Source organism: Electrophorus electricus, chromosome 7 (assembly GCF_041902795.1).
Source record: "Electrophorus electricus isolate QZ-2024a chromosome 7, ASM4190279v1, whole genome shotgun sequence".
NCBI classification, from domain to species: domain Eukaryota; kingdom Metazoa; phylum Chordata; class Actinopteri; order Gymnotiformes; family Gymnotidae; genus Electrophorus; species Electrophorus electricus.
In genome coordinates, this window is record NC_137503.1 from 33,379,821 (window position 1) to 33,393,072 (window position 13,252).

General features: G+C 47.8%; 1 protein-coding gene across 3 annotated transcripts; it reads left to right on the forward strand.

The window, feature by feature from the left end:
• Positions 1 to 113: 113 nt before the first annotated feature.
• niban1a (niban apoptosis regulator 1a) lies at positions 114 to 13,217 on the forward strand. 3 transcript variants are annotated; one of them, XM_027015929.3, is made up of 14 exons: positions 114 to 870; positions 4,285 to 4,415; positions 4,576 to 4,704; positions 4,811 to 4,925; positions 5,796 to 5,960; positions 6,169 to 6,284; positions 7,218 to 7,322; positions 7,819 to 7,981; positions 8,447 to 8,634; positions 8,745 to 8,891; positions 9,680 to 9,787; positions 10,118 to 10,225; positions 10,980 to 11,091; positions 11,258 to 13,217. In XM_027015929.3, the coding sequence occupies exons 1-14, from the start codon at positions 819 to 821 to the stop codon at positions 12,292 to 12,294; spliced, it is 2,676 nt and encodes an 891-aa protein (XP_026871730.3). In that variant the 5' UTR covers positions 114 to 818; the 3' UTR covers positions 12,295 to 13,217. The 3 variants fall into 3 exon arrangements, with proteins under 3 accessions (XP_026871730.3, XP_081573162.1, XP_081573163.1); XM_081717036.1 differs by lacking the exon at positions 7,218 to 7,322; XM_081717037.1 differs by lacking the exons at positions 4,285 to 4,415; positions 4,576 to 4,704; positions 4,811 to 4,925.
• The last annotated feature ends 35 nt before the right edge of the window (positions 13,218 to 13,252 follow it).

The following is a 13,252-nucleotide window of genomic DNA, read 5'->3' on the forward strand; positions in this document are numbered from 1 at the left end:
TCCTAGTGGAACCTGTCAGCTAGACGGCACAGCCGTGGACCATCTCTGTCCCCAGATGAGTTCAGCAGTCCTCTGGTAGCCATGAGCAAGTCTCTGATTCTGACTGCCCTTCTCAAGAGCGCTCAAATATTCTTTCAAGTCTTGGATCTCTAGGAATTGCACCAATACCCTTTTCATCCAAAACTCTACTATTAGACCTACTTAAATTGATCTCTTCTGGGCACTGTGCCATGCACGTGGACTCTTATAACACCTGGCTGGCAGACGCTATAAAAAAAAGTTGTACGTTATAAGCACTGGTGATAAAGGTGGCAGTCTAAGTGCTGGAAACGAATCTAAGGGGGCAGGGGAATACATTGGAATCTGGAAGGTTAAAATACCTTGAACTACATTGGAATGGTGAACGTAATGTATGAGACCTTGAAACTCCCAGCCCTCTGGTAGACCCCTGGGGGTTTGGGGTGTGTGACCTCTCACTGGAAGGCCGAGACAGATGTGTGTAAATAAGGACTGGGTTGTCAGGTTGACTATGCCTACTGCCTAGCTGCATGTTAAGGAAATATCAGCTACTTCCACTCAGTGTCACCGAAAACAGGTGCGACAGGCTGCATTTCTGCGCTATAACTGCATGCATATAGCCTCGTCCTAGTTATGTAAAGTACACATGTGAGGGCAGTCGCGATGCGATGAACCGTCACAGGATTTGAGCAGTTTCACTCGCGCCGCGCCTTTCATTCTACTGGTGGGAAGGAAGCACGCGCGAGGCTTTCGCTTAAACTTCACCTGGCCCGCGAGAGCGACGCTCTCTCCACGTCATTATGGGGTCGTCTTCCAGTCTTCTGGATGAAAGCAAATGCAGCTTCATAAAAGGTAAGAGTCCGTCAACAACGAACTGGGTTTTCCCAGCCAAAAGGGCGCTTAACGGAGCGCCACCTCTGCATAATACTGGGCTCGAGTCGCTGCATCTTAATTCTGCAGTTTTGCGGTACAGACACTAGAGATTCTCTTGCGTTAGACTTCACGAGATGCGGATTAGGCTCCGTTTCGTCTGAGTGTAACCCCTTCTGAATGTGGCACGAAGGCACTGAGGTCAAGGCGGTTATTTTGACCGACAGAAAGTAGCTGGAACAGTGTTCGGTTTCCTACGGGCGTTATTGGGGTCGGATATGTTTACTGGGTTTCTGTAGCGATGCGGTGAACTAGAGCACAGAAGATTGGCAAACTTAATAAAAATGTACCATGATGGTGTTTCATTCTCGCTCACACACTAGTGTCATTCCAGTCCTGCAGTTCAGCCTCCACAGTTGCGAAGGGAGAGGAAGCACGAGAAGACCCAGGACCACCGGGGCACGTTCTCCACCTCTGTCGCGTGGGTTATGTTTATGCGTGGGTGCGGCGTAGGTGCTGCGCGAGCGCTTGGAGCGTGGCTGGGATTACCCAGCAGTGACTGACGGCGCAGTCTCCTCGTGTCTGCATGCGCGTGCCCTGCCGAAGTTCAGTCAGTGGTGTAACGTGCCTGGCACCAAGTTATCAAAAGTTGTAGTCAAACAGAACATGGTGATGATGGTTCTATGTAGTTAATGAGATTTTTTTTTTTCTTCTGCTAGTTCTGGTGTGGAAAGTGTTGTTGAATATTATGACAGTCCTCTGGGTGTTAGTGATGGTGTTGGGTGTTGCTGCTTTGGAGTTATCTGGTGGTAGTAGGGGTACGTTTGTGTTACCTGTGTTACTCTGGTGTCATGGTACTTCTCTGCTGGCCACGGGCAGGGGCAGTGCGCTCCAGGATCTGTGGAGTTCTAGTTCAGAGCCAAATGACTGCTGCTCCCAAAGGCAGAGTGGTCAGAACATAGCGACATAGTCTGACACACACACACCTCTGCTTCTGACAGTGCACCTGTGCGCCCTCAAACACCCATGGTCAAACGCACGCCCCTCACCAGCAGATCACGCTGGGCTTCACACCAAACCCTGACAGCAGGGGATGTTTCTTGCACATCCCACTTCTGATACCATTTGTAGCGAATGCAGCCTTGACCTTGGGTCATCCTGGTGTCAAGTGTCTGCTCTGACCTCCAGACCAATGAGACGGTCTCTGAAACACTGCCCTCTGCTACTGTCACAAACCCGAACGTGCCCTTACTCCAGTGGAGAAGCTCGGATCGACAGCCCTGCTGTGCCTGCATAAACACACATAAACAGTGTTCGGTGCCACTTTACCAGCGAACCCTGAGAAACGCTAACAAACTAGTTCAGGATTCAAACGCTTTCGCTGAAAGTTGGCTCATGGTCAGTTGTTTTACCCCTTCACTGTGTTTTTGTTCGAGGAAAGGAAACAGTAAAAATGGGAAACCTGTTTTTAGTCTCAAGAATGATACAAAAATGGCCTCGTCGCTATTGCACTTAGCCCCAGAGGTTAAAAGTAAACGTTGTGTATGGCACATTATTAAGCGCCCTGTTTACAGGTTTGGTTTAACCAGTTTCAGATGAATGTTCCATTGTATTGTTAGTATTCACCATTTTGCTTTCATTCAAAGGAGATGAGAAAGCAAGAGAGAAAGAGGGAGGGAGGGAGAGAGAGAGGATGTAGAAGAGATGAGGGTAGACTCTTTAAGACCACTTCCAAGCTCATATCCTCAGAGGTCACAGAAACTGTTCAAGCTGAACATTCTCCCGTCCCCATCAAAACACGTGCAGTAATCCATACACGTTCATATGGCTTTGGCTTCTTGTGACTAAAAAAGTACATGTGGATCTGAAATTTAAATGCATTTTTCCTTCCAAAACAAAAAACGTGTTTGTGAGAGCCACCACCCTTTTCTCATAACCTGCAAATTTCCTAAAGCTAATCATTGAGTGACATGTGACTCCAACACAGTAACTGCTAGAGATGCTAGAGATTAGTTATTTTAAGAGCCTCAGAGATTAGTGCTGGGGGGAGGATTGTGTGTCCTGAATGTTTGAGGTATTAAGTATAATGATACCACATTATGGTATCATTACGTTTAAATTGTATATATTCCTAAAAATCTAATATGTTTCTACATTGGGGGAAAGCTTTCACCTCTCTTCAATTATGCAAAAATCCCAACCAGTGCAGCAGAATTCAAATCCCAGTCCTCCAGCTCCGGGCCCTACAGGTTTTCCACCCTCCCTTGGTCTAGGAATCACGTGTGATGTCAAAGTGGCCACTCAGTTACATGAGTCATGTAACCAACTACTTGTGACTACAAAATCCAAGAATGCATTTGGATTTGAGGTTGAGATTTGAATATCGCTCGCATAGGGGATGGTATGCACGCTACACCAAACGCTGAACTGAGACCGTATCAGAAATCCTTTTGTGACAGTAACGTGTGCAGCGAAGAATGTGGAAATATCCGTTTGGAAATCTTGTTTAACTTCTCTGATGAATGAGATACGTGTGTGGGCTCTAGCTGACGCATGTTTTTGGATTCAGGTCTGGCTGTACTGTAAGTTGTCAGAGACCTGGCTAGGCATAAACTGCAGTGTTTCCGTTGCTTAGTGCTCTCAGTCGTTGTGGTGATAAGGGTGTGAGACGCCGGCACCCTCGTGTGAGGCATGTCAGCAATGAACCGGCTCTGCCTGTCAGGTGTGAAGGTCTGATGCCGTCTGTCTGTCCAGAGCTGCAGGAATGCCGAGCCTCTCGATCCAGCCAATCGCATGCATTCCCGAGCATCCACACGCCCATGCTCTCAGTCACGTAAACAAAGCACGGAGCTTGGCGGGAACGCCCAGCCTGCTACTGGCACGGCCTGCAGCCTGGCGTTGGTCTTTATCCAGATATCCAAATGCGTTTGGAAATGCTCTTAATGAAAACACTCACAAACAGAGCTGAAGTGAGGTCTGTGAAACAGCTCAGGGCTAAAGAATTGACAGTTTGAGAGATTTAAAGGTACTCTAGGTATCTCTCTTTTTTCCTTCTGGAAATTGAGAACTATTGCATGACTGACTTCACATTATTTACAGACCACTGGACCAAAGAACCAACTCTCTGGTACATCAGCCAGAGAGGCCATTTAACCTTCCTAAGTGACAGTCTCCATCAAAACTGGCGCAGTAACACACTGAAAGCGAGATATTGACACAGTAGCTGCAGAATGTAGTAGCAGGGAGGGAACTATGTTAGGAATTAGTCAACTTATTCTCACTACAACAAACCTGTATCAGAACCACAGCCTGCAGACCTACAGGGGAGCGCAGCATGGAGCAATGCCGGGGCCTGCGAAGGAGCGACTAATCGGTGGTGTGCCGCGTGTGTTGCAGGACGGGCACAGGCTGAGCTGGAGAGCTTCGCGCCCGTCTACAGGAAGCAGTACCTGCTGGCTTTCCTGTCTCACGTCCACGACGAGCAGGTGCAGCGTAAAGAGGAACACACCCAGATCCTCAAATGCAGGGTAAGGAGGAGGAGAGCCTCCTCCCGCCGACAGAAGGCACAGGGCCCCGGGGATCGAATCTGACTCCAGCCTTCCTGCTACTAATAACAAATTAGACATTCAGAAGACAAAGATGTCGGTGTTTCCCATCATTTAGTACTTTGTGTGTTTGATTACCCAGGAACCACCACCGGAATCGGACGTGCTCTACATGAGCAATGTTCTGAACTTTACCGACCACAGGAAGTGGAAGGAGAGGTTTGCAGTGGTGCGTGCCAGTTACTGCCTGGAGTGCCACGAGACCTTTGAGGCAAGTGCATCTCTGGGGAAAGTGTCGTGGGTAGTAGAGTCCTTGGACGTGACCTCACCACCTCTGTAAAGTGACTGAAACTGTGAGTGTAAATCTCTCTCTGTAGTCGTTTGAGAGCGGCACACCGCCAGTATACACGCTGCTACCTACAGGGGGTGCCATTTTCACCACCGAGGAAAAATACATGGAAAGAGTAGACAAGTCCTTCCCGGACGCTAATGGTGAGTACGATGAAGGCTGTTTTCTGTTGTCCATGTTTGCATGCTCAGAGGGACCAACTATCAGTCACTGAAGCAAAGTGTACCTAAAATGTGCAAGGTGGAAGGAATTTCTGCTAATCTCAAATCAGTTTAGCCTCTTACCACTTAATAAATCTAATAATTACAACCATGTGGGCACTAGGTACCTCATTTTAAATCAGTAGTCTGAGAGTCTTCAAAGTATACCGACTTTATCATTAATAGGGTTTGGAGTTCTTTATTGACATAAATATGTATGTATTTGTGACGTGTTACTGATAACACAGAAAAACTGCTCAGAAAAAAATAGACAAGATTACTCCTCAATGAGGAGTAGATCCAAGGGTGCAACAAGCGGTGTGTTTGTGCACATATATGACTCCTTGGTGTGTTTTAGTGAACACAATGCCCTTATGGTTCATTTACAGCTGTTGGTTCTCCAAAACTTGGTTCAAATCCAGAAAAGCGTTCCCACAAGTCCCTGTTCCTGTCATCCCACATATGGCCCAAAGGAGCAAGACCAAGCCTGCTAACAGAGTTAGCTACAGTTACCTCTCTCGCCCTGAGAGCCCTGTGTCAGTGTCTCCTAGTAGCTAATGCCAGCGGTGGAATTCAGAAGTACAAAACAGACAGGAGTTTAGCACCTAGCCCTGGGTACCTAGTCCTAGCACATAGCACCTAGCCCTCCTTCTGTTCTTAGAGACAGTGGGTGTTTTCCACTGTAAACACTTTTTTAAAAACTGTTCCTCTCTGATAGAGAATATCAGTAATAAGACCCCGTGTGTAGTGTGTAAACCTACGGGCCGTTGTCATGGCAATGTGAAGATCTGAGCTGGAGGTTCTGTACCGCAGATAAGAACGACGACTTCGCTCCACCAGCAGACAGCATTCCAGAAGACTTCCCAGTTTACCTGCAGCTTCCGTACCGGAGAGACTACTACTTCTGCTTCCAAGACGATGACCAGCAAGCGGCGTTCATGTCCATCTTGTCTGACTGCATTCGGCACCAGAACCAAGGTATACTCACCACTCTGCAAAACTACACTTATATAATGAAATAATAATATATATCAAAAAGATGGAGCAGCTAAAAATGTGGAAAGGTGGAAAAATTACATATATTTGATCAAAAGATGGTTATAAGTGAAAAATGCAGCGGTCAGATAAAGGACTGTATCGTACTGTAACTCTGCCCGTCTTTCTCACGTGTCCGTCATGTTCCCAGACTTCCTGAAGAAGAAAGACTACGAGGTGCAGGCCTTCGTCAAGGCGGTACAGCTTTACAGGCAGAGCGCGGGCCACTATGAATCCTGGGACATGCTACTAGGCAGCGACGCACGGGTAGGGCTCCGTTTCCCATCCTTAGCTGCTCTGCCAGGCTTTAGTGTAGCTGCCTACGGTGGGGTCAGAGGGACACAACAGTTGAGCCCCTTTAGGAAATGCACGGTGGGTCTGGCCTGGAGATGTGGTCTCTCCCACCGCTGCACATGGGCAACATCGTTTTGGGGAAGTAATCTGAAAGGGAATTTCAAACAATTTTACAACAGGCTGTTAGGGCTGCAAAGACACAGAGGACTGTTTCATTAGATTGTTGGTATGGGAATGGTTTGGTTTGCTGCCATTTAACTGATCCAGGATCAGTCATGCAGTAACATGGGGAATGTCCTTTCAGCCGAGGCTGGTTTGGTTCTGTTGTTGTTGAGTAATAAGCGAACACCCAAACAAACATCCCTAAACCACAACAGTCAAACATCTGTCACTGCAGATAAATTTGGCCAAAGGAACCATCCCTCCATCTCTGCCTCCTTCCACCCCTCCATCCCTCTATCTCTTCATCCCCGCATCCTTCCATCTCTTCATCTCTGCCTCCCTCCATCTCTCTATCCCTACCTCCCTGCATCCCTCCATCCATGCCTCCCTCCATCTCTCTATCCCTTCACCCCTCTATCTCTCCATCCCTACCTCCCTGCATCTCTCCATCTCACCATCCCTCTATCTCTCCATCCCTGCCTCTCTGCATCCCTCCATCACTTCCTCCCTCCATGCCTGGCTTAAAGATTGCTCAGTGCTCTCTTCAGCTCATCCTCTCTAGCTGCTGTATCAGCCTCTAGTGAAATAAACACCGTCGTCTTCGCCCTCGTTGTCATGGAGAGCTCATGATGGATGTCTGTGTGATTAGGGTTATAGTTGACGTGTTCAGCTGAATATATTTCATAGCTATGGTTTTCATTTTAATCTGTATTTTATTGAATGTGTGTGTGTGTGTGTACTTAGGTGCTGGCTAATCTAACAATGGAGCGCTTGTTGCCAACTGTAGGAAAAGTCCTGCTCTCTAGTCTGAAGGCTAAGAAGTCTGAAAAGAAAAGAATGTGGTTTGCTGTGAGTATGAAAAGCAGAACCAGCTCCTGTAACGTTCCTTCCTTCATCATCGATAAACCAGTCCTGTCCTCCAAACACCTGCTTTTCATAAGGATGTTATGGCACATTATGACAGAGGTGTCCTGTTCTATCCCGTGGTTAGTTACCCACCTGGCTCAGGTTCAGGTCAGGTCAGTCATCTTAAAAAAAGCATTAGGCTATAGCTGAGTTTTAGCCAGGAACACAGTTCCCCTCTTACGGGAGACGGTACCTGGGACGGAGCGGTGCCGATCAGCAGTGATGTCACACGTTACTGGGATGCGACACCATGAGCTTTGGGATTCCAGCGGGAACATTGCGGAGATGCTTTAGTTGTGGTTAGGGCTGGGTGTGAAGCGTCTGTCTGGTGCATCCTGACACCTCAGACACATACCTCAGATGCACAGTATTCCGTGGTTCGGAAACAATGAATTCTGCAGTAAATTGTGGTTTCTCCTCGCTGCTGTCTGGGCCACAGGTAGTGGAGGAGATGTACTTCCTGGTTCAACAGACCATGAAGGAGGGCATGGCCTCTCTGAAGAAGCAGTGCACTGAGGCAGTGAAGAAACACAGCGTACTTGCGCGCTCCGACATGGACCAGATCATGACCTCCAGAGCCTTCGTGGAGGCCAAAGTCAGAGGTAGGGGGGCACAGCCTCAGTGTGCTTATGCCCGCCTTAGTAAAAGAGAGTGTCTGACTATATCAGTAATGCTAAAAAATAAGGGTGAAACCTTCCTCTTCAGGTTTGGGATAATACTCTGTGCCTCCCAGTTTCTCGCTGCCCCAGTTACAAAAAGTATTTCACTGCCAGTTATACCATGTATGACTATGTACGTGACAAATAAACTTTGAACTTTTAAAAACAGTGACTGTGTAAATCTGTCATAACCCTAACCAACAGAAACAAGCGTTTAAAACACTCTTTGTACACTCTTTGTTTTTTACATCCTTTTTTTTTTTTTTTTTTTTTTTTAAAACAACTAACAGCATTTAGCAGGCCATGTTATACAAATTCTAGCAAATGAGGGTTGAGGGCCTCGCTCAGGGACCAATCATGTCCTTCCAGACACAGGGGGTTTAACCGAGAGCGTTTTCTCTCCTGTAGCCACGGTAGGCGAAGCGGCGGGCAGATATTGCGCAGAGAAGGTGGAGCCGCACCTGCCGGCCCTGCTGGAGGAGGTGATGGGCCCCATCAGCCTGGGCTTCCTGGAGGCGCGGAAGCTGAGTGAGGCCATGATGGAGCGCCTGTGTCAGGACTACGAGGAGGGCGTGATCGGGGAAGAGCTGCAGCAGGTGCGTCCGGGGTCACGGGGTGGTCACGTGCTCTACACCCTGGGGAGGGGGTCAAAACAGCATGACGATGGGGGAGTCTTTTCATTCTCTCTCTGGGTTTCTCTCCCAAGGCTTGGGAGGAGATAAGACGTCCAGACCTCCAGAGCTGTTATGAGAAAGTGAACGGACTGAGGGAACATACCCAGAAACTCCAGCAGAGCTTCTCCTACCCCAGCAGCAAGAGGCTGGAGCAGAGCACGCAGATAGAAATCCAACAGGTACCGACTACACCTCCTTTCCCTCAGACCTACGTGGGTGGTGGCTGGCACGTTTGCTTCTCAGCGCTAAGGTCTCTGGTTGGACTCCACCTCTGTCTGGGTGGAGTTCCATGTTCTCCCTGCGTCTGTGTGGGTTTCCTCACACAGTCCAAACACATAGAGGTTAGAGGTCAGGTCTCTATCCTAATAAATTGTCATGGGATGTGTGTACCTTAATAAAGTTGTCCTAGTGTGAGTGTGTGTGAATGATTGTGTGTCTGCATGTCCAGTGGTGCATGGTGTTCTGTCCTGGGTGGTGTTCTCTCCCCTCCCTGCACCTGATTTAGTCCCCCAGGGGGCTGAGGTTTCTGAGTTGTGTACTGTGTGTGCCTGTGTGTGTCTGTATGTGCGTGTGTGTGTGTGCGTGTGTGAAAAGTGACCTAGGGTTCCCTGAAAAGTGCTATATAGATATAGCTTCACTCATTCTTCAGGCTTCAAACACACAGTGTATGTTTTAGTTTTAGTGGACGCAGGTCAACAGTTGAACAGGCGTTCTGAAGGCGGGCAGCCCTGTGTAGGGGTCGTGATGGCGGCGTCACGTACCTGTCCTCTGTTGTCCACCCCTAAGTCCTTTACCTCTGTCATTACTATGGGCAAAAGTAGGACTTCAGTGTTGAAGAACCTGTGATGAGTGTAATGGACTTGTGGGCATAAACCCTGGTTGCGCTCGCTCTCTCTCTCTCTCTCTCTGTGTGTGTGTGTGTGTGTGTGTGTGTGTGTGTGTGTGTGTGTGTGTGTGAGCGGTGTAGCTGGTGGACAACGTAGCATACACTTTCGAGCTCTTCCTGCACAAGGCTAAGGAGAACAAGAGCAACATCGCAGATGCCATGGTGAAAGCCAGACACAGAGTATTAAAGGTTACACACACACACACACACACACACACACACACACACACACACACACACTCACTCACTCACTCACTCACACACACACACACACACACACACACACACACACACACACTCACCAACAAAGTGCACATACTCTTTATAGAGGTTTATAGTTTTGTTTTGTACATTTTTACGTAGCTCTAATTGTAAATATACTGATATATCCGTAACTTAACCCAGCCCTAACTTTAATCTCATAATAACTGAGGATATGATCCGAGGATAAACTACCTGGTGAAGGCTCGGTTTAGCATGCATCTGTGTTCATTATGAATCACTTTTTGTGCCCTTCAGCAATACGACTACGACAGCAGCTCAGTGAGGAAGATGATCTTCACCCAGGCTCTGCTCGAAATCACTCTACCGAGCGCCAGAGCGCACTTAGCTCCCGCTGTCAAAAACGTACGCTCACTTACTGACTCAACTCTCAAACAGGAGGCACTGATGTCTTATACATATAAAGAGCACTTTATTAAGAGAGTGTGCAACCCAAAACCTTAGGCGTGTCTCAGGGTCATAGGTCAAAGACAAAATAAGGACCCTTGTTAAATAATTGTAGTGTATGTTTGTGATCCGCCTCTAGAATATTAATGCAGACGGAATCACTTTTAACACTTAAACTGCTGGTGTTTACAATATAGCAACCACCAATACAAAAATTCTGGAATTTTTTAGATAAAAGTAAAATTTGTGAAATTTGAGTTTTAAAAAATTGGTAAATAATGGTGGCGTAGACACTGGGGGAGATGTCTGTGAAAGTTATTACCCTTCACTGCTGACTAAAATATTGTGAACCGCAAAAATGGCAACTCATGTCATTAACCCACATGAGCTAATACATATAAACAGACTTGCGTGCAGTTTGTTTAGCTACGTCTCCTCAGACCTGTGAACACTCACTCAAGGACACACTAGCTGGTTTGCTTGTTCTTTAGCGTCTACGTCAACAGCAGGACGTGTCTCTGTTTCTGGATGGCTTTGTGCTTAGCTGTCGTCTTTTAAGGAAAAGTTGCTTTAAATGACGTTGCCACTTCCTGTCATCCTAGCGGCTAGTTTCTTCAACATGAAAGCCCATTTCTTTTAACAATCAGTGTGAGATTACAATATTGACTTTTTCTTTGCATTCATTGATGTTCATAATGGAACCCACGTCCAGGAACTACCAGCGTTTGAACAGTACATCTTTGCCGATTATGTGAACTTCATCAACGTGGAGAATATTTATGAAGACATCCTGCACCAGATACTGGGAGATGAGATCAGGAAAGGTGAGTTGCACAAAGTAGCCATTGTTTTTATGTCTTAAAAGCAACACAGTGTCTGGCTTATTCTGATTTTGCCAGTTTAAGATTACTGTTTTGCCACTACTCTGACGTCTGGGTATGTCTGGGTCTCTGACGTCTGGCTAAGTTTTGCGTATGTTCTTTTGGACAGTGGTAAATGAGGCAGCCAGTATGAAGAAGTACAACCTGTTCACGGACTCGAGGTTCAACTTCAGCCTGTCGGAATCTTCCAGAAGTCTGGCCTTCTCCAGCCCTTCCCCTGCCCTGCGCCATGCTAAGCCTGCCTCCCTGCTGTCAAGCTGTCCTCCCACATGCCAGTCCCAGCTGGACCTGCCTGTGTCCACGCCAGGCACCGGGGTGCCCGGCTCAAGGCTGGTTGCGCTGGATAATGGCACAGCTGGTTCTGTTGTTGACAGGGAGAAGGAGGTGGTGCACACCAATTCAGAGCCTAGTACAGCGGCTTCCTTCCCCACAGTGACACCACTGGACCCGGCTGGCTCGGTTCACACAGAACCCACACTCTTAAAACCCTCTGTATCTCCCACTGTAACCGCCCAAACCTTGGTTAACCCAGTTCTGAGGGCACTTGAAATTGTAAACAACAGGATGCAAATCAACTCTAGTTCTGCAGAAGGTGGCCGAGGACTTCTGAACCAAGCAGCACCAAATGAAGATCCAATCAGCCCTGCCCCTGCGTCCAGGGAAACCGAGAATGCTGCCCCCCGTAGCATCAACTCAGTTCTAGAAAGTGCTTCATGTAACAGTTACAGAAAGGGCACGGTCACAGTGCCCCCTACTGGAGTGGAGAAAGGGCACAACTGGGCTGCAGAGACCGAAGCTGTCGTAGATGTCCCCCTCGAACCGACATCACACGTGGCATCTTCTGATGATGCGGTGCGGATAAGTAAGGACAAGGAGGTGTTAGACAGCACAGGAGACAAGGTGGTCTTCCCCGACCTCAAAAAGCCCAACGAGTCAGTTGTATTTTCGTGTGAAGCCGTCCCAAATGCCTCGGCCTCGCTGGCCCTCTGCTTGGCAGACAGCGACGCCTCCTCACCTGCAGGGGGCGCTGCTGAGGCTCGGCCTGCCACCAGACCCCCTGACTGCATCAAGGATATCCGCGACCTGGTGGTGGAGGTCACTGAGGTGGTGGAGATAGTTCAGCCATATCCTGACGTAGAGTTTTGAGCGGGCAGGTGGAGCTCTGGTGTAAAGGCCGCAGAAGGAAACGCGCAGTGAGGAAGGGCGAGGCATCGTCGTCTGTGAATGACCCAGCAGTGTTTCTGAATGAACGGAGACTTACACCGTGGCGCCAAAGCCATGCCTGGCAGCCCCTTTACTGCGATTATTTCATATTGACACACTGGGACTAGTGGTTTTATTGGTAAAACTGAAATGGGTTTTATTGTTGTGACCATTGGATGTGAGTGTCATTTTCTGCTAAAGGAAAAACTGGAAGGAGGAAATATGTGATGAAAGTAATATATTCTATTTATGCAAGCATTGAGTTTACAGATTAAACAGATTGCTTTAAAATGATTTGAGTATCTAAAGTAAATAAATGTATGTGTATGTACTAGAAACTTGTTCAGCACTCACTGCCTAACCACCTTCTATCTGAAACGAGAGGAAAGATCACGAAAGGTTTTGAAGACACTTACAAATCAGCACGAACAATCTACTAAACCACACGGAAAAGAGCTGTAGAACGAACACACACACACACACACACACACACACACACACACACACACACACACACACACACGTTTCTCCAGTCTGGTTCTGTCACTTTATTACCAGGTCACTTGCACACCATTGTGTAGGTTCACACCAAAACTATACAGTCTGTACAATTCTCCAGCCCGTCACAATCAAAAACTAGTGCACTCGCTTTTAAGAAGAGGCACTGACTTTATGCATTGTTTGGTGAAAAGTGAGTGTAAGCAACGCGCGACAGACACACATCCATCAACGTGCAGCTGAGGTGATAAGTCCCATTACTTTATCTGAACGTCATCTCTCTGCCCTGAAGGCGTTACTGTCAGCTGTAATCAAGGCAGCCTGGAGCCCTGGGCCGAGCACTCTACGCGCCGCATTACCACGCGGAGAAGATACCTGCAGTACAGGGTGGGTCAGCCTCTAT